Raw genomic sequence first — 19,101 nt, 5'->3', positions numbered from 1 at the left:
AAAGACTGCCCAGCTAGGGTGTTTTGTCAGAGCGCAGAAGGCAGCAAACTGTAAATACAAAAAGAAGTAATAATAAATAAATTAACAAATGTCAAGAACATGAGATGAAGAGTCCTTGAAAATGAGTCCATGGTTGTGGGAACAGTTCAGTGATGAAGTGAGAAAAGTTATCCCCTCTGGTTCAAAATCCTGATGGTTGAGGGGTAATAATGGTTCCTGAACCTGGTGGTGTGGATCCTGAGGCTCCTGGGCCCCTTCCTGATTGCAGCAATGAGAAGAGAGCATAGTCTGGGTGGTGGGTGTCCATGATGGATGCTGCTTTCCTGCCATAACACCCCACATACAGTAGATATGGTCAATAATCTGCTCTTTGGCTTTGCTGACATTGAGTGAAAGGTTGTGGCTTTACCCATGATGGACTGGGCCATATCCAATACTTTTTGCAGGAATTTCCATTCAAGGGCGTTGGTTTTTCTGAACCAAACCGTGATGCAAACAATCAATATACTCTGCACCACACAACTATAGAAGTTTTTCAAAGTTTTAGATGTCATGCCACATCTTTGCAAACTTCTAGGAAAGTAGAGGCACTACTGGGCTTTCTTCATGATGACATTTATGTGCTGGACCTAGGGCAGATGCTATGAAATGATAACACCAAGGAATTTAAAGTTGCTGACCCACTCCACCTCTGATCTCCTGACGAGAACTGGCTCATGGACCACCAGTTTCCTCCTCCTGATGCCAATAATCAGCTCTTTGGTTTTGCTGACATTAAGTGCGAGGCTGTTGTGGCACCACACAGCGCAATTTTCAGTCTTCCTCCTATATACTGATTCTTCACCACCTTTGATTCGGCCAACAATAGTGTCGTCAGCAAACTTAAACATGGCTTTTTTTTTGTCTCTTAGCTTACTTTCCTAGTACACCTTAGACAGATTCGCCTTCATAAAATTATAATTGCACTTACTTAAATTGAAAGTTTTCAATTTTGTCTGCTCTTCATAATGAAGCTCTCCCCTCTACAACTCGACCTCTTCTGACGTCCTGACGAAGGGTCCCGACCTGAAACGTCCACTGTACTTCTTCCTATAGATGCTGCCTGGCCTGCTGCGTTCACCAGCATTTTTTGTGTGTGTTGCTTGAATTTACAGCATCTGCAGATTTCCTCGTGTCTACCTCTTCTTGTTTCTTTTTGAAAGTTTACTTCCAAGTTTTGATGAGGGCAGATCGACCTGAAATACTTGCTTTTGATCCCCTTCCCTCAGAAGCTGGTGTGAAAACCCAACTCCCCAGCAAGGTGACCACGACTAAAGAACTCAACTGAGAAGGGGACATTGTGGAATCTTGCCGTGTACACGTGGTTTTCCGATCACAAACAAAAGAAAATCTACAGACGCTGGAAATCCAAGTAACACACACAAAAAAGCTGGGAGGATCTCAACAGGCCAGGCAGCATCTATGGAAAAGTGTCTCAGCTCGAAACTTTTCCACAGATGCTGCCTCGCTGAGATCCTCCAGCATTTTGTGTGAATGACATGTGGGTTTCCTTTCCGTGCAACACACATCAAAGTTGCTAGTGAACGCAGCAGGCCAGGCAGCACCTCGAGGAAGAGGTACAGTCGACGTTTCGGGCCGAGACCCTTCGTCAGGACCATTGGCTGCATTTGTTGCCTCATCCAATAGGACTAAAAGATGGTGTCCCCTCATCCAATAGGAATAAGAGACGGTGTCCCCACATCTAATAGGACTAAGTTACGGCGTCCCCACATCCAATAGGACTAAGTTACGGCGTCCCCACATCCAATAGGACTAAGAGACGGCGTCCCCACATCCAATAGGAGTAACAGACGGTGTCCTGCCCATTTCTGTTCTGCATCCGGCTGGGATCACAGTGCACAGTCGCAGATCGGGCACCTTCACGCGAGGTGAGTGTGGGCGGATTCGGAGTCCGTGCGGAGACCCGGAGATCGCGGTGGGTCGGTCCCGAGACAAGGCGGGAAGCCCGGCCTTGGCACTGACACGAAACCGAGTGCCTGCTCGCTTGTGACGGACTGGGTTGTCCGCCCGATGTCTCCTGCGCTGCGGCCGGGATCTTGCTTTGTACAGGGCGACCGCGGCGTTCGCTCCGGTGCAACCAGAGCGTTCCCCAGTCTGCGGGAGATCCTGCGAAGGGTGCCCGGACCCACGCTGCTGCTGCTGCCGCCTCCTGTCACTCGTTTTGTCCCAGGCTTCTGCCCACAGGCGCGTCCTGGTACATTTACGAAGCGTCTAGGCAACATAGCCAGCCTGGATGAGTGGGGCTGAAGGGCCGGTTCCATGCTGCAATAACTACGGATCACTAGCATTAGAGAGCACCGGGCCTAGTGGGGTTAATGTAGGTAGGTACAACGGGAGGCGTGAAGCTGCTGCTTCTGCAGTTTATAAGTCTATGACCATGACAAGGCCTCAGACTATCATCGTATAATGTGCTGTCTTTACAGTTGACTGGCTTCCTCGCCCATTGCAAGGCCGTACCCCAGAAGAAACTTACTGACCAGCCGATGGAATCGGAGGGAATGGCAGAGTCGGTTCCGTCCTTGGCCCTGGACTCGGTTCTCAAACGGAGTAGCACGATGCCTGAGGGTTCAGTGCAGATCAGGGGCTATGACTTCAACAGAGGCGTTGACCACCACGCTCTGCTGCAGTCTTACCTGACCACCGGCTATCAGGCATCCAACTTTGGCCAGGCGGTGCACCAGATCAATGCAATGGCAAGTACCTTCATGTCTCAAGTGGTATCAGACACAACCTACCAGTCGTACAATGCAGTATAGTGATTACAAAGCATAACATTGGGCTGTTGGGCTGGATGCTGAGCCAGAACTCCAGAATTGGTTTGGGGGGGGGGGGATATGGAGGGGGAAGGGTGAGGGAGGAAATGAAGGTTTGTTGTAGTCATGAAACACCTAGGGTTTTCAGGAGTTAGATACATGGGTTATGACCAAAGGAAAAATGGCTGGAGTCGCTTCGCACTTTAGTGCAAGGGTGTTTATCAAAGATGAAGCTTACAAAAATTTGTGAAATATTTACGGAAAGATATCTACCAGAAAAACCCAACATTAGTTCTGTACTTGGCCAGAGTGAACGGCTGGCAGCTCCATCTCTGTCCCACCAAGAGCAAAGTAGCCCTTTTATTTTAGGCAATAGGACATACCATCATTAATTACTAGCAAAGTTAACTTAACGCTAGCCATGAACTAGAATGTGATGCACCCCACAAAGTAGTTACAATCATGTTAGAAAATAAACAAAAGTATCCATCGTGAATACAGTATACAAACAACGTGTACACATTTACACATCCATATTACTAAAGAATCCATTGTGTAGGGCAGGAAAGCATCAACTCGGTTTAGGAGGATATACCGGGGAAGACATTAAAGTGTGCACACTCAGCGCAACAACAGCAGAGTGTCAAGGCAGTGTTTCTGCATGTGCATGTGAGAGTGTGTTTATCAAGTGCTCTCCATCAACCAGGGTACAGAATGCAAGTATTGGGACCGGAATGCTCAGGCAGAGAAAGGAATGTTGAGTCTGGTGTGAACACATCGTTCCGGTGTACTGTGGAAACCACACATGCTGGAAACCTGGAACCAAATTTAGAAAAGGTACCAGAAATGGTTCAATGGTTCCATTTAATGTCAGAGAATGTACACAGTATACAATCTGAATTTCTGTTCTTCACAGACATCCATGAAAACAGAAGAGTGCTCCAAAGAATGAGTGACAGTAAAAATGATAGAACTTAAAGCCTCCCTACGCCCCATGCACAAACAGCAGCAAAGCACTGATCCTCCCTCTCCCTCATTTCAGCAAAAAAGCATTAGCACCCTCTACGCACCGAGCAATGTATAGCAAAGCCCCCGATAAAGACTATAAACAGCTGTACAACAAAAACTAATTGTTCACTTGACAGTTCGAGTCCCCCCTCTCGTTAATAAAAGGACAGGAAGTGTCACTCAGCAACATGGGAGACCTAAACAAAAGGACTCGCTGAATCACGGTGTTAAAGTCTGCCGTGTCGCGCCCCCCCCCCCCCCGTTCTCTGATTTGAGAATCAGCAACAAACTCTTCCCCCCACCAATGAGAGAGAGAGAGCGATCTGAGACTAGAACCGCCCCCCCCAAACAGCTGATCTGCTGTTTCTGATATTCTGTTTTCTCCCGGGGCGCCTCAGTGGGCGGCACGGGTGTAGAATCGACTCGTTCCTGAGGCTGCAAAACCTCAGAACCCTGAAGGCACGCTCGCCTTCTCGGCCCCATCCTCGCGATATTGGTGAGCCCTGAGAGTGGGCCCCTTCACTGCAAAGAACCCAGGTTTGAGGGTAGCTCTAGGTCAGGGTCTTGGACAGAGCCCCATCCACCTTGATGAGGAACAAGGTAGAAATTAAACTAATTCCGCAGGTGAACTCGAAGAAATCGCCATCTAGCGCCATCATAGCTCGATTCAACAGACCAGGCTGCGTCTGTGAAAAGAGAAGCTCAGCCAATGTTTTAGATTGGTGCCCTTCGTCAGACACTTCTGGCTTGGTTTCTCTCTCCATTGACGCTGCCCGCCTTGCTCAGTGTTTCTGGCATGTTCTGTTTCTGACTCGGTGCAGTCCGCCCCTGTGTGCTCCATGTATGTTCATTTCTTAGTTAAGATCTTTTAAGAGTTTGTTTTTTTGTGAGTGCCAGCAGGGCACGGAGGGAGGTTTTTTACCCTGTGTAAGATTTTTTGACTTGCTCTTTAACTGGTTCATTGTGAGCCAAAGGGCCAGTGCCTACTGTTCTGTGCGAGGGCCATGGGGTTTTGCCGAGTGGCCGTTCTTGGGACTAGTCATGTTTGGGCTCTGTGCCATGCTTGAAGATTTGGTTCAGAAGGCTTTGGCTTTGGTGAGAGGAGGCTGAGCAGGTTAGAGTAGGTATGTCCAGGTAAGATTTTTCTTATGATTACCCACGATAGGATGGCATTTGGGGCTGTGACATACTCCTGCAGGATGTGGGAGATCAGGGGACCATTAGGAGGATTACAGGAGGTATGCCCAGCTGTAGCTCCTGGCTGACCACTTTAAGGAACTGAAGTTAGACATAATACGTGGGTCATCGGAGATGTTGAGAGCATCATGAAGAGCTTTATTGAGGTAGTCACACCTAAGGAGTGGTCTACTTGGAGAGGTAAGGCGAGGATGCAGACAGTACAAGGTCCCCCTGTTGCCTTTCCCCTCAGCAACAAGTATATGCCTTTGGATATTGCTGAGGGGAATAGCATTTGTGGGCACAGCAGGAGTAGCCAGGTTGGTTCAAATTTCAAATACATATGTCACCATATATGTACCTTGTACGTATGTACAGAGACTCCCACGCTGTAAAAGGACTAGATAGGATAGAGTTTGTCAATTGTGTTCAGGAAAGTTTCCTTCATCAGTGCATAGAAGTCCCAATGAGAGAATGTGATACTGGATCTCCTGTTAGGGAATGAGACAGAAGTTTGTGCGGGGGAACACTACGTCTAAGCATCATAATGCCAATGGTTTCAAGGTAATTATGGGAAAGGATAGGTCTGGTCCTCTGGTTGAGGAAGGCTAATTTTGACCTGATCAGAAATGATCTGGCAAATATGGATTGGGACAGGTCGTTTTCTGGCTAAGGTGCACATGGTAAGTTGGAGGCCTTCAGAAATGAAATTTTGAGAGTATAAAGCTTGTAGCTGCTTGTCAGAATAAAAGGCAAGGATAACCTTGAATTTTGAGAGATATTGAGGTCCTGGTTAAGGGGAAAAAAGGTGCATAGCAGGTATAGGCAGTCAGGAACAAATGAGGTGCTTGAGTATAAGAAGTGCCAAGAGAATGGTTAAGAAAGAAATCAGGAGGGGTAAAAGAAGGCATGAGATTTCTCCAGCAGACAAGATGAAGGAGAGTCCTAAGGGAATTTGTGCTGTAAGAATTTATAGGTATGTTAAGAGCAAATGGATTGCAAGAGACAAAATTGATCCTCTGGTAGACAGGGACTTATTAGGGATAGTCACTGTGGCTTTATGCTTGGTAGGTCATGTCTAACCAATGTTCTTTGAGGATATTACTAGAAAAGTCAATGAAGGCAAGGCAGTGGATTTGTCTACATGGACTTTAGTAAGGCATTTGACAATTAAGGAAATGGGAAAAATGAGTGGACCAGATATGAATTTAGCAAGGAGAATGTATTGGCGGCCTTAAAGTATGTTAAGGTGGGTAAATTCCCAGCACCTGACCTGATGTATTCTTAGACCTTGTGGGAAGCTCGAGACGAAATTGTGGGCAGAGAAACGATAGATGGAGTTTAACCCAGATAAATGTAAGGTGCTGCACCTTGGTAGGGCAAATGCAAGGAGACAGTACAAGACAGGAGACAGGGCAAGATCCTTAACAGTGTTGCTGAGTAGAGAGATCTTGGGATCCAAGTTCATGGTTCCTTGAAAGTGGCTACACAGGTTGATAAGGTGGTTAAGAAGGTTTATGGAATGCTTGTTTTTATTAGTTGAGGCATTGAGTTCAAAAGACAAGAGGTTATATTGCAAAGTTATTAAACTCTAGTTAGGCCACATCTGGAGTATTGCATACAGTTCTGGCTGCTCCACTAGAGGAGGGTGTTGAGGCTTTGGAAGGGTGCAGAAGAAATATACCAGGATACTGCCTGGTTCAGAGGGCATGTGCTATCATGAAAGGCTGGATAAACTTGGGTTGTTTTAGAAACATAGAAAATCTACAGCACAATACAGGCCCTTTGGCCCACAATGCTGTGCCGAACACGTACTTACTTTAGAAATTAGAGTAACTCATAGCCCTCTATTTTTCTAAACTCCATGTACCTATCCAGGAGCCTCTTAAATTCTGGATCCACAAAGCAATGTCCCCTTGGATCCCATGCCTCCTTACTTTCTCATAAGCCTTGCATGGGGTACCTTATCAAATGCCTTGCTGAAATCCATATACACTACATCTACTGCTCTACCTTCATCAATATGTTTAGTCACATCCTCAAAAAATTCAATCAGGCTCGTAAGGCACGACCTGCCTTTGACAAAGCCATGTTGGCTATTCCTAATCATATTATGCCTCCATAATGTTCGTAAATCCTGCCTCTGAGGATCTTCTCCATCAACTTACCAACCACTGAAATAAGACTCACTGGTCTGTAATTTCCTGGGCTATCCCTACTCTCTTGAATAATGGAACAACATCCGCAACCCTCCAATCCTCAGGAACCTCTCCCGTCCCCACTGGTGATGCAAAGATCATTGCCAGACGCTCAGCAATCTCCTCCCTCACCTCCCACAGTAGCCTGGGGTACATCTCGTCCAGTCCCGGTGACTTATCCAGCTTGATGCTTTGCAAAAGCTCCAGCACATCCTCTTTCTTAATGTCTGTATGCTCAAGCTTTTCAGTCCTCTCCGAGACATCCCTACAGTCACCAAGGTCCTTTTCTGTAGTGAATACGGAAGCAAAGTATTCAATAGGTACCTCCACCATCTCCTCCGGTTCCATACGCGCTTTTCCACTGTCGTGCTCGATTGGTCCTATTCTCTCACGTCTTATCCTCTTGCTCTTCACGTAGTTGTAGAATGCCTTGGGGTTTTCTTTAATCCTGCTCGCCAAGGCCTTCTCATGGCCCCTTCTGGCTCTCCTAATTTCTTTCTTAAGCTTCTTGCTGCTAGCGGAATAATTTCTTAGATCTCTTTGAACCTTTTGTAAGCTTTTCTTTTCTTCTTGACTAGATTTACAACAGCCTTTGTACACCATGGTTCCTGTACCCTACCATCCCTTCCCTGTCTCATTGGAACGTACCTATGCAGAACACCACACAAATATCCCCTGAAAATTTGCCACATTTCTGCCGTACATTTCCATGAGAACATCTGTTCCCAATTTATGCTTCCAAGTCCCTGTCTGATAGCTTCATATTTCCCCTTACTCCAATTAAATGCTTTCCTAACTTGTCTGTTCCTATCCCTCTCTAATGCTATGTTAAAGGAAGTAGAACTGTGATCACTATCTCCAAAATACTCTCCCACTGAGGAATCTGACATCTGACCAGGTTCATTTCCCAATACCAGATCAAGTACAGCCTCTTCTCTTGTTGGCTTATCTACATATTGTGTCAGGAAACCTTCCTGAACACACCTAACAAACTTCACCCCATCTAAACCCCTTGCTCTAGGAAGATGCCAATCAATATTTGGGAAATTAAAATCTCCCACCACGACAACCCTGTTATTATTACACCTTTCCAGAATCTGTCTCCCTATCTGCTCCTCGATGTCCCTGTTACTATTGGGTGGTCTGTAAAAACACCCAGTAGAGTTATTGACCCCTTGCTGTTCCTTACTTCCACCCACAGAGACTCAGTAGACAATCCCTCCATGACTTCCTCCTTTTCTGCAGTCATTACACTATCTCTGATCAGCAGTGCCATGCCCCCACCTCTTTTGCCTCCCTCCCTGTCTTTTCTGAAACATCTAAAGCCTGGCACTCTAGGTAGCCATTCCTGCCCCTGAGCCATCCAAGTCTCTGTAATGGCCACAACGTCATAGCTCCAAGTACTGATCCACACACTTAAGTTCATCCACTTTGTTCATGATACTCCTTGCGTTAAAATAGACACATCTCAAACCATCGGTCTGAGTGCGTCCCTACTCGATCACCTACCTATCATTCCTGTCACACTGTCTACAAGCTTTCTGGATTTGTGAGCCAAACACCCCTTCCTCCATCCCTTCAGTTTGGTTCCCACCCCCCCAGTGATTCTAGTTTAAACTCTCCCCAACAGCCTTAGCAAACCTCCCTGCCAGGTTGTTTTCTCTGGAGCGCTGGAGGCTGAGGGGCGATCTGATAGAGGGTTACAAGATTATGAGAGGCACAGTGAGAGTGGACGGAGAGTGTCTGTTTCCCAAGGTTGAAATGCCCAAAACCAGAGGGCATGCTTTGAAGGTGAGAAGGGGTCGATTCAAAGGGGACGTGAGGAGTAAGTTTTTTTTACTCAGTCGTGGATGCCTGGTATGGTGGAATACGTTAGCAGCTTTTATTTAGGCACAGGAAGTAAGGAAGATGGAGGGAAATGGGCATTGCGTAGGTAGGAGGGATTAGTGTTTGGCTATTTTTGATTTGCTTTTTAGCTGTGGGCCGAATGGCCTGTTCCTGAGCTGTACTTGTAGAGATTTGCTCATATCTGGTCACAGAGGAGGTTTGACATGACTGGCTATGTCACCCCACGGGAATGGCCAATGTATTACCACAGTTTTAAAAGAGTAAGCCAGGAAACTACAGGCCGGTTGGTCTGATCTCACTGATGGCTATTCTGATGGAGAGGATTCTGAGGAACCAGATCTACCAATATCTAGAGAGGCACAGTCCCATTTGGGACAGTCAGTATTGGGAAGTGGTGTCTGACAGATCTCACGGGTTCTTCACAGAGGTAAACTAAGAGGTAGCCCAGTGAATATTGCCAAATTAGACCTTAGCAAGGCACTTGATATGGTCCCTGAAGGCAGGGCAGATAGGGAGGTTGGATCGCAAAGCATCCGAGGAAAGATAGTGGATTGGATTCATAATTGGTTCAGTGCTGGGAAACAGAGGGTGATGGTCGAGGTTGTTTATCAGACTCGAGCCCTGTGTCTAGTGATATGCTACAGGGATTGGTGCTGGGACCTTTGTAACTATGTAAATAATTTGATTTAAGATTAAAGTCTGTCCCGAGCTGGGTAGACTGAAGCATTGTGTGGTTAAGTGCCTTGCTCAAGGACACACATGCTGCCTTGGCCAAGGCTCGAACCCACGACCTTCAGATCGTTAGTTCAACGCTCTAACCACTTGGCCACGTGCCACGCATAAATGATCTGGATGTGGGTGTATAAGGCAAGTTTAACAAGTATGTGGATGATATTAAAACAGACGCTGTTGTAGATAGTGTAAGAGATTATGAAAGATTACAGGGGCTTCTTGCTGGTATGTGGGGTGAGGATTCGCAAATGGGTTTTCAGTCCAGAAGAATGTGAGGTATTGCATTTTGGGAGGTCAAATCAGTGTGGAACTTGTGCAGTGATTGGTAGGGCCCTGGGGAGTATTATGGAACATAGGGACCTAGTGCATAGTTTGCTAAAAGCGCCATCACAGGTAGATGGAATGGTGAAGAAACATTTGACATATAGTCCGTGGGAAATCATGGTGCAATCACAGTGCTGTGCAACAGTCTCAGGTACATCTCCTGTACCACACCTTATGGGTAATTAATGCAGAAAACCAGGTAATTGCAAAAGGCTCACAAACATGTATATACAGTGAGGGTGGAGCACCGAGGGAGGGGGGTTGGAGAAGTGGCAGAGAAGGAGTGCCAGGACAAGGTGTGGTGTGGGTGCAGACACACCCAGCCCTGAAAAACCAGTCAACGCAATTTGATTCCAAACAATGGGTTTATTGATAATAACACAATATTTCAATGGATTTTCCTGTTCCCTGCCCTCTCCCTTCCCTTTTTCCCCAACCATATTTCCCCTCTCCCTGCCCTCTTCCCACTTTCAGCCCACAATAGGGACCCATATGAGAATCAGGTTTATCATCACTCACATGTCATGGAATTTGTGTTTTTTTTTTTTTGCAGCAGTACAGTTCAACACGTAAAATTACTACAGTACTGTGCAAAAGTCTCAGGCACCCGAGCTATACATATTCAAGATTCAAGATTCAAAAAACTTTATTGTCATTCTAACCGTACATCAGCTCTGCAGGGCAGAATGAGACAGCGTTTCCCAGGAGCAGTGCAATCATAACATAACAAACGCAACACTAAATAATAAACATAACAACAAATAGTAAAACACAACAGCCACATCTCAGTTAAAATCAGTTATAAGTGTCCAGTGCACATTAAAAGTGTCCAAAGCAGAGTCAGGTAGAGCAGCTATTTAGCAGTCTGACTGCCTGTGGGAGGAAGCTGTTTAGTAGCCTTGTGGTTTTAGTTTTGATGCTCCAGTAACGTTTGCCTGATGGCAGAAAACAAACAGTTCATGGAGAGGGTGCGAGGGGTCTTTAATGATGTACCGTGTCTTCTGGAGGCATGGACTCTGAAAGAGGTCTTGGACAGAAGGTAGGGAGACCCCAATAACCTTCTCTGCTCCCCAACCACTCTCTGCAAGATATGCATCTAAGACTTGCACAGTACTGTATATAAGACAGTGGTGAGGCTGCTTTTGAAATCTTATGTATAGTTTTAGGAAATTCCTGTTATAGGAAGGAAATTATTAAACTAGAAAGAGTGCAGAACGGATTTACCAGAATGTTGCCTGGACTCGGGATGGGGGGGTTGGGGGGAGTCATGGTACAAAGTGAGGTTGTGTAGATTAGGACTTTATCCCCTGGAACGTAGGAGATTAAGGGGGTGATCTGATACATGAGTTTAAGATCCTGAGGGACATGGACAGGATGAAACCACACAGAGAGGGCGTAGGTTTAAGATCAAATGCAAGAAATTTAAAAGGAACACGGGGGGCAGCTTCTTCATGCAATGGGTGGTGCAGATTTGGAATGAGGTGGTTGTGTCCGCCTGTGGTTGAGGTGGACACGTCGGAGAGTTTTCTATGATTCTAGGCCGAACAGGCGGATGGGACTGGCTCACTGGGCATCACAGTCAGCGTGCATGTGTCAGGCTGAAGGGCTTGTCTCTGTGGCTTTACCCTCAGATTGAGAAGAAGTTGGAACCCTTGGATGAATCTGAGAAGAATGCAATGAACCTGAACCCGTGCCAGCGGGAGATAACGGGCTGCACCATTTTCCTGGGATACACCTCAAACCTCATCAGTTCGGGGATCCGGGAGACTATCCGATATCTTGCGCAACACAACATGGTATGGCCTGGGTAGTGTCTTCCCTCTGTTCCAGTGGCCATTTGAAAGATGGCACACACTTGGGGCAACTTACCGTGGCCGGTTAACCCACCGAGGCACACATCTGGGTGGTAGAGCGCTCTGCGGTACAGGCAACCCCGGTTCAATTCCTGCCGCTGCCTGTAAGGAGTGTGTACGTGACTGCGTGGGTTTCCGCCGGATGCTCCAGTTTCCTCCCACAGTCCAAAGACGTACCGGTCAGTCGGTTATTTTCTCACTGCAAATTGTCCCGTGATTAGGCTTGGGTTAAATTGGTGGCGCTGCTTGAAGGGCCGATTCCGCACTGTATCTCAATCAATGAATAGATAAATAAAATGCTTGTGATGTGGGAGAAAGCTGGAGGACCAGCAGACTCCACGCTGACAACCCGCAGGCCAGGGTTGAAGCTGGACTGCTGGAGCTGAGGCATCAGCTCTACCAACTCTGCCCCCGCTGCGCCCAGCTGTCTGAAGACCCACACTTGCTTAACGTGCAGAGAGCCGTACGGCTTCAGAATTCCTGATGGGCCCTGGCGACTCTCCAGGGCTCGCTCTGCACAGAGGAAGCCCAGTGAGAAAACTGCCCAGGAGAGGTGCCGTGAGGCCCCTGGTGCACGTCAGTGTGACATGTTCCTCTCAGGCCCTGGATGAGGGTCTCTGTGCATCGCGTTTAAGGGAGGAAACAGTTTATTAATGCTGCTACTTAGAGCATTTCACTCTTCCTGTTAACTGGCTTAACTTGCTCCCCCCATCCAATCCTGCAGGTTGACTGTGTGGTGACCACGGCAGGTGGTGTTGAGGAAGATCTCATCAAATGCTTAGCACCGACCTATCTTGGCGATTTCAGCCTGAAGGGTAAAGAGCTGCGTGTCAGTGGGATTAACAGGTAGGGAGTTAACCATCATCCTATCATCTGTACCACCTCAGCTTCACACTGCCCCAACAAGGCACTGTTGATGGCATTAGTGCATCGTGTTAGTCAGTTTCACAAACCAGGTGCCTTTAATAGTTTGTGCAGAGTGTGATCTTGGCCAGGCAGGCAGTCGGAGTCGCCGGTTGTGGCTTGTACAGCTCCTGGGCTCTGGATTTGTGTTCAGATGTCGGGGGAAGCTGGGCTTCGATATATTGTCGCATTGCTTGTTGCTGTTCTCTGTCTCAGCTCCTGCCCAGGTGCTGGAGAAAGCGCAATGCCTGTGGATCCTGACCCAGCAACCATCGGCGCCCGTGGGACAGGGAGATGCTTGGGGTGTGCACTGGAAATCTGACAAGTGGAAAAAGCTAGGGTGAGTAAAATGGCCCTGGTTAGATACAGCACCACTCCCCCTACGCAGTCTCATCAAACATATCCAGGGCAGGGACAGCTAGATTATAGGATGGACCTCACTTTGCACTGTGTCCACAGTGAATCCCGGCTCCAGTCTCTACATAGTGACCTGTGTTTAACCGCAGCTCACAGATGTGAAACGATGGAGTCAAACTCGCTGCTAATTTCTCATACACCCTGTTGATGGTTTTTATTTTCAATTGCCTCATGATTACTTGACAGAATTGGAAATCTTCTCGTTCCCAATGACAACTATTGCAAGTTTGAGGACTGGTTGATGCCAATCCTGGATCAGATGGTCCTGGAGCAGAAGGAGCAGGTAAGGTGACACCCCTGATCTCGAAGACATGGAACCAAATGAAGCTGTCCATCTTTTTGTAGGTTTTAGTTTATTTATTTAAAGACACAGCTTTAGGCCCTTCCAACCCTACGAGCTGCCCCACCCAGCACCCATCATAACCCGAGATAACCCTAACCGGTGAAGTGTCGCCTGAATCCATTCAGGGCCCCAGACAGTCCTTCCAGGTGAGGCGACACTTCACCTGTGAGTCGGCTGGGGTGATTTACTGCGTCCGGTGCTCCCGATGCGGCCTTCTATATATTGGCGAGACCTGAAGCAGGCTGGGAGACCGTTTCGCAGAACACCTACGCTCTGTCCGCCAGAGAAAGCAGGATCTCCCACTGGCCACACATTTTAATTCCACATCCCATTCCCATTCTGACATGTCTATCCACGGCCTCCTCTACTGTAAAGATGAAGCCACACTCAGGTTGGAGGAACAACACCTTATATTCAGTCTGGGTAGCCTCCAACCCGATGGCATGAACACTAACTTCTCTAACTTCCGCTAATGCCCCACCTCCCCCTCGTACCCCATCCGTTATTTATCTACCTTTTATTATTATTAATAATTTTCTCTCTCTCCTTTTTCTCCCTCTGTCCCTCTGACTATACTCCTTGCCCATCCTCTGGGCTTTCCCCCTCCCCCTTTCTTTCTCCCTAGGCCTCCTGTCCCACGATCCTCTCATATCCCTTCTGCCAATCACCTGTCCAGCTCTTGGCTCCATCCCTCCCCCTCCTGTCTTCTCCTATCATTTCGGATCTCCCCCTCCCCCTCCCCCTCCCACTTTCAAATCTCTTACTAGCTCTTCCTTCAGTTAGTCCTGACGAAGGGTCTCGGCCCGAAACGTCGACTGTACCGCTTCCTAGAGATGCTGCCTGGCCTGCTGCGTTCACCAGCAATTTTTATGTGTGTTGCTTGAAATTCCAGCATCTGCAGATTTCCTCGTGTTTCCGTCTGGCAGAACGATCATTCCACAGTCAAAGTCACTCAGATCACATTTCTTCCCCATTCTAATGTTTAGTCTCAACAACTGAACCTCTTGACCGTGCCTGCGTGCTTTTGTACACTGAGTTGGTGCCCAGTGATTAGCTGTTTGGATGTTAGCATTAACGATCTGGTGTACCTAATAAAGTGGCCACTGAGTGTGAAATGGCAAAATAATTCATAGGGGTAAATAGTGAGAAATTTTCCTCTCTCTGGTGCACGATAGATGCTGGGGGCCATTGTTTAAAGCAGGCTAGTAGATGTTAATTGGGTGGGGGGGTGTAACAAGAGGCTTGAGGGAGAAGGTGGTTGCATTTGGCTGAGGTACAGAAACCATGGTTTGATGTGAGATCCTGAATGACCTCTTGTTTGTAATGCTTCCTAAAATAGCAGACCCCCGTCACCCAGGGATTAAAGCTGTGAGTTCTGTTCTGATGCGCTCAGTGTGAGAATGCTCACTGTACAGAGTGACAGTCTGACGGTGGAGCAGTGCCAGGGATGAGCTGTGCGCCCCCCCGGGTATGCAGCTGCCAAAAATCAGCCCGCCATCGCTGCCCAGCAGGCCTGTGGAACCCATCCTGTTTTTATGATCAACTCCGACATTGTCTTGTGCAGCTTAATAAGCCAGTAGAGTTTCCTTGCCGTACAGCGTTAGATTAAAAACTCCTTGATCTGTGGATTCCCTTTGTCCCTGTAATCTTCCAGTCCATCAAGGCGAGGTTGTTGGTGTTGAGCCAGGAGGGAGTGGGACAAATATCAGCTGATGGGACAAATGCAGAAGGTGGTTGTGTGATACTGCTGAGGCAACTGCATCCAGTAGGCTCGTGTAATTGTGGAAGCAGGTTCACAGCTTTGGTGAGCAAGACTGACTGCAGATAGACATTAATCATTTATTTACAAACAGTAAAAAAATTTGACTAAACATTGAAGATCCCCCAAGTTACACAAACTACGGAACTAAATATTCAACTAACAGACACTTAGCTAAAAGATGTGTGCGTACGGGGAATGCCATCCACGTAGAGCAGAACCACTTCACGATCACTGTGTGGTCCTGGAACTGACAAAGAATGTGCTGTCAGACTCTGACAATCCACTGTCCAACTCGAAAATCGCAGCAGCTCAGCATCTAATTCACTGAATGGTGTTTGTCCTGTGCCGTGAGACTCTGAAGGAACCTGTTTGTGCTAAAAGTGGGTGATTATTTAAAGTGTGAATTGTCAGCAGCCCCAATCCTGTGCTCAGTTGTCATGTTTGTTTTTTGTATGCAAGGTGGACGATACACAGTGCTTACCTTGTGTTTATACTGTAGGGAGTGAAATGGACCCCATCAAAGATGATTGCTCGACTAGGGAAAGAGATCGATAACCCAGAGTCGGTCTACTACTGGGCTTACAAGGTACGGGGTTTGCCCTGTGGGTCACTCGTTGAGTCTGACACCGTGGTTTTGCAGCTTTCAGATCTGTCGCTGCCTCTGCTGCTTGACGTGTCCGTGTCTCTTCCCAGAGAACATAGTCTTCTCAGCACTGAAAATACCCTGATCAAAGTTCCTGCTGAGCATTATCGTTTCGTGCCATCTCTCTGTCCTGAGGGATGAATGAACCCGTTATCCCGTCAGTGGTACTGCTCTCGCCTGAACGTGAGAAAATACGAGCAGCAGTAGGCCACTCGGCCCCTCGAGCCATCCCACCATTCAGTTTAGTCATAGGTGTTCGGTTCCGGGTCTTAACTCTTCTCTGCCTATTTCCCATTGACCTAGCCTTTGTAATCCTGAGATGGAGAACTCCAGAGATTCACCACCCTTGCAAGAAGTTCCTACGTTTTTCAACTATCAACGTCTTATCTTGTAACCATATCCCTTTGTTTGAGCCTCTGGCACTCATAAAAATTTCTTTACATCTGCCCAGCGGTGCCCCTTCAGGATCTCATTCGGTTCCTGATCCCCTCATTGAGTTGCAACCCTGAAAGATGTCCTGTGGAATCTCGTTAGGGAGCTGCTTCACGTCCCTCCATTTCTCCACAGCTCGCACTGTGGAAATATTGTCGTTAGATATTGCGTTAGAAATCACAAGTGCACAGACAACAGCCAACTCTCCACCTGCTTGTCCAATACCTGGACAAGCCAGCTTATTCCATTGAAATATTCAAAAGCAAGCCTTTGCCTTCAGCCTGAACCCTCACCAATGTATACCTTCTTCATTGATGCAAGTGGAACCACTGTCTCTGCTTGACTTCAAGAATAAGATTCAGCCCCACATTCTCACTATCACAAGGACCAGCAGCTTCCCTTCTCATAACAACGTATGGCTGCGTGTCCAACTGGATTGGAGTGTTTACCTTGCACTGTGTTGGCACAGATAGCTTTCCCATCTCTCAGTCTCAGCACATCAGCGTGCCCAACCCATGAAGCCCTGCGAACCCTGTGTGTGACTAATATTAGTTCCCCGTCTGACAACACCCTCTCTTAAAATCCCTCACTCCTTTTGATTAAGCTTCTTTTCGTTCTTCTTAATGGCTCCATTTTCCTGGTGTGTGTTTAAGTGGGGGGGGGGGGGGTGTCCGTCCGTCCGTCCCCACGTGTACAGCTGTGTCTTGTTTCTGGCTCAGACTACAGTTTGTTTCCATGACTCTCCAACTTTGATCGTTTGCAGAACGATATTCCTGTCTTCAGCCCTGCCCTGACGGACGGCTCGATCGGTGACATGATCTACTTCCACTCCTACAAGAACCCCGGGCTGGTGCTTGATATCGTTGAAGGTGTGTGGGCCTTGTCTATATATAGTATCGTCGCATATTCCAGTTGATAACTTTAGTGGGCCCAAAGCCTGGTCAGCAAATGAGACTGTAGCGAAATGGTTACGGACATTTATCAGTGTACACGTGTTGGATATTGCTCACACTTACTGCTGGGAACTGCTACGTTTCAGCAGTGCGGGGGAGGTGGCGTTAACGTGGACATAGTGGGGAAGGGAGGTTTAAGGTGGTGGTGGGGGGAAATTCATAGCGCTACAATGACTCCATTTCTTTTGCTGCTCTCTCCAGACATTCGCAGAATAAACAACATGGCAGTGTACGCCAAACAGACAGGGATGATCATTCTGGGAGGGGGTGTGGTGAAGCATCACATTGCCAATGCCAACCTCATGGTCAGTACTCAGTGTTTGCCCTGTGAATTATTCTTGTGACCCCGGTCCATTTACTGTCTCCTGATGCTGCTTTTTCTTCCCTTCTCCTAACCCCGCAATACCTAGAGGAACGGAGCGAACTACTCGGTGTACGTGAACACAGGCCAGGAGTTTGATGGCTCCGATTCTGGAGCCAGGCCCGATGAAGCTGTTTCCTGGGGTAAAATTCGTATGGATGCTAAGCCTGTGAAGGTGGGTTTCTTCCACTTGCCTGCAGTGGTCCAAATTACAGAACTATTACCTGGTGTGGGAAGTTCAGATGGTGGGGGAGCTGGTGTTGATGAAACTGTCTGGGAGGGTGGGAAGAGCGGTCACTGCATTTGTTTTCTCTCTCCTAGGTCTGTGCCGACGCCACTCTCGTTTTCCCTCTGCTGGTCGCAGAAACATTTGCGTCCAAGTTGAGTGCGTTTCCGTCTCACCGGAAGATGATTTAATCCACTGCCCGCGCAAGGCAAGCAAATCCGACGAGCTGCTGCTGCTGATGACACCATCTCTTGTACTCCGGTGCCATCGGGATCCCGTCTGCCACACACTCTCCCTGCCAGTGGGAAGCTGCTGCTGTCACAGGAACAGGCTGTGAGCCCTAATCTCACAGATCGACAGTGCGGAATGGAGGGAAGGAGAGCGACGTGGCTGCGTCCTGGAGGAATTACCCTTCATCCACGTTTATTCAAACTATTGGGAGAAATGGATGTTTGCTTTATGTTTTAGAATATGAGTTGCTGATTGATCCCTTCCTGCTTTTTCATGTCATTAGGGAAGCTGAGTAATAGGCTGCGTGGATGCATGCACACGACGCGTGGAATAAGGAGCAGAGAGTGGCCAGGAACATACTACTTCACTAAAATCTTTTGAAGGCCTTCATGAGTTAACCCATGGCCCAGTTTCAGCCTGGGTCATGAGCAAACGTGAGCAGTGTGACATACAGAATGCTGCAGGAACTCAGCAGGTCTGGCAGCGTTCGTGGAGAGGAAGATAGTATTGATGTTTTGGGCCAAGGTCCTTCAGCGAGACTCTGACCGGCTGACTTCCTCTAGCGTTCCGTGTGTATGTTGCTCTGAATTTCCAGCATCTGCAGAATCTCGTGTTACAGATGCAAGCAGAGCTTGCAATGTCTGGCTTGTGTCACTTTGTTCCTCATCGAGTGCTGGTAGATCCCTAAGCCCACGTTAAATGGGTATTTGCTGCACGGGTGGCAGGTAGAGGGAGGAGACCGGAGAAACTTGCACAATTTTTAAAAAATCAAATTCTTACTTGAGGATCTGACTGCTGCCTGGAGATGAATAAAATCAGCGGCTGAAAATCTGGTGATTGTGTCTGTTGATGATTTTGTTCACCACATGTCCCAGTTT

At 47.6% G+C, this 19,101-nt stretch overlaps 1 protein-coding gene across 3 annotated transcripts; it reads left to right on the top strand.

The window, feature by feature from the left end:
• The first annotated feature begins 1,853 nt into the window (after positions 1–1,853).
• On the top strand, positions 1,854–19,068 carry dhps (deoxyhypusine synthase). Of its 3 annotated transcripts, none has more exons than XM_072248372.1 (10): positions 1,854–1,928; positions 2,484–2,753; positions 11,731–11,895; positions 12,677–12,798; positions 13,459–13,555; positions 15,877–15,963; positions 17,216–17,321; positions 17,607–17,710; positions 17,816–17,941; positions 18,507–19,068. In XM_072248372.1, exons 2-10 carry the CDS (start codon positions 2,544–2,546, stop codon positions 18,513–18,515), a joined length of 1,026 nt encoding a protein of 341 aa, XP_072104473.1. In that variant the 5' UTR covers positions 1,854–1,928; positions 2,484–2,543; the 3' UTR covers positions 18,516–19,068. The 3 variants fall into 3 exon arrangements, with proteins under 3 accessions (XP_072104473.1, XP_072104471.1, XP_072104472.1); XM_072248370.1 differs by having other exon boundaries at positions 18,088–19,068; XM_072248371.1 differs by lacking the exon at positions 1,854–1,928 and adding an exon at positions 1,952–2,381 and having other exon boundaries at positions 18,088–19,068.
• Positions 19,069–19,101: the final 33 nt, after the last annotated feature.

The sequence above is a fragment of the Mobula birostris genome, chromosome 32, assembly GCF_030028105.1.
Source record: "Mobula birostris isolate sMobBir1 chromosome 32, sMobBir1.hap1, whole genome shotgun sequence".
Lineage (NCBI taxonomy): Eukaryota > Metazoa > Chordata > Chondrichthyes > Myliobatiformes > Myliobatidae > Mobula > Mobula birostris.
This window is presented reverse-complemented; position numbering and strand designations above follow the sequence as displayed.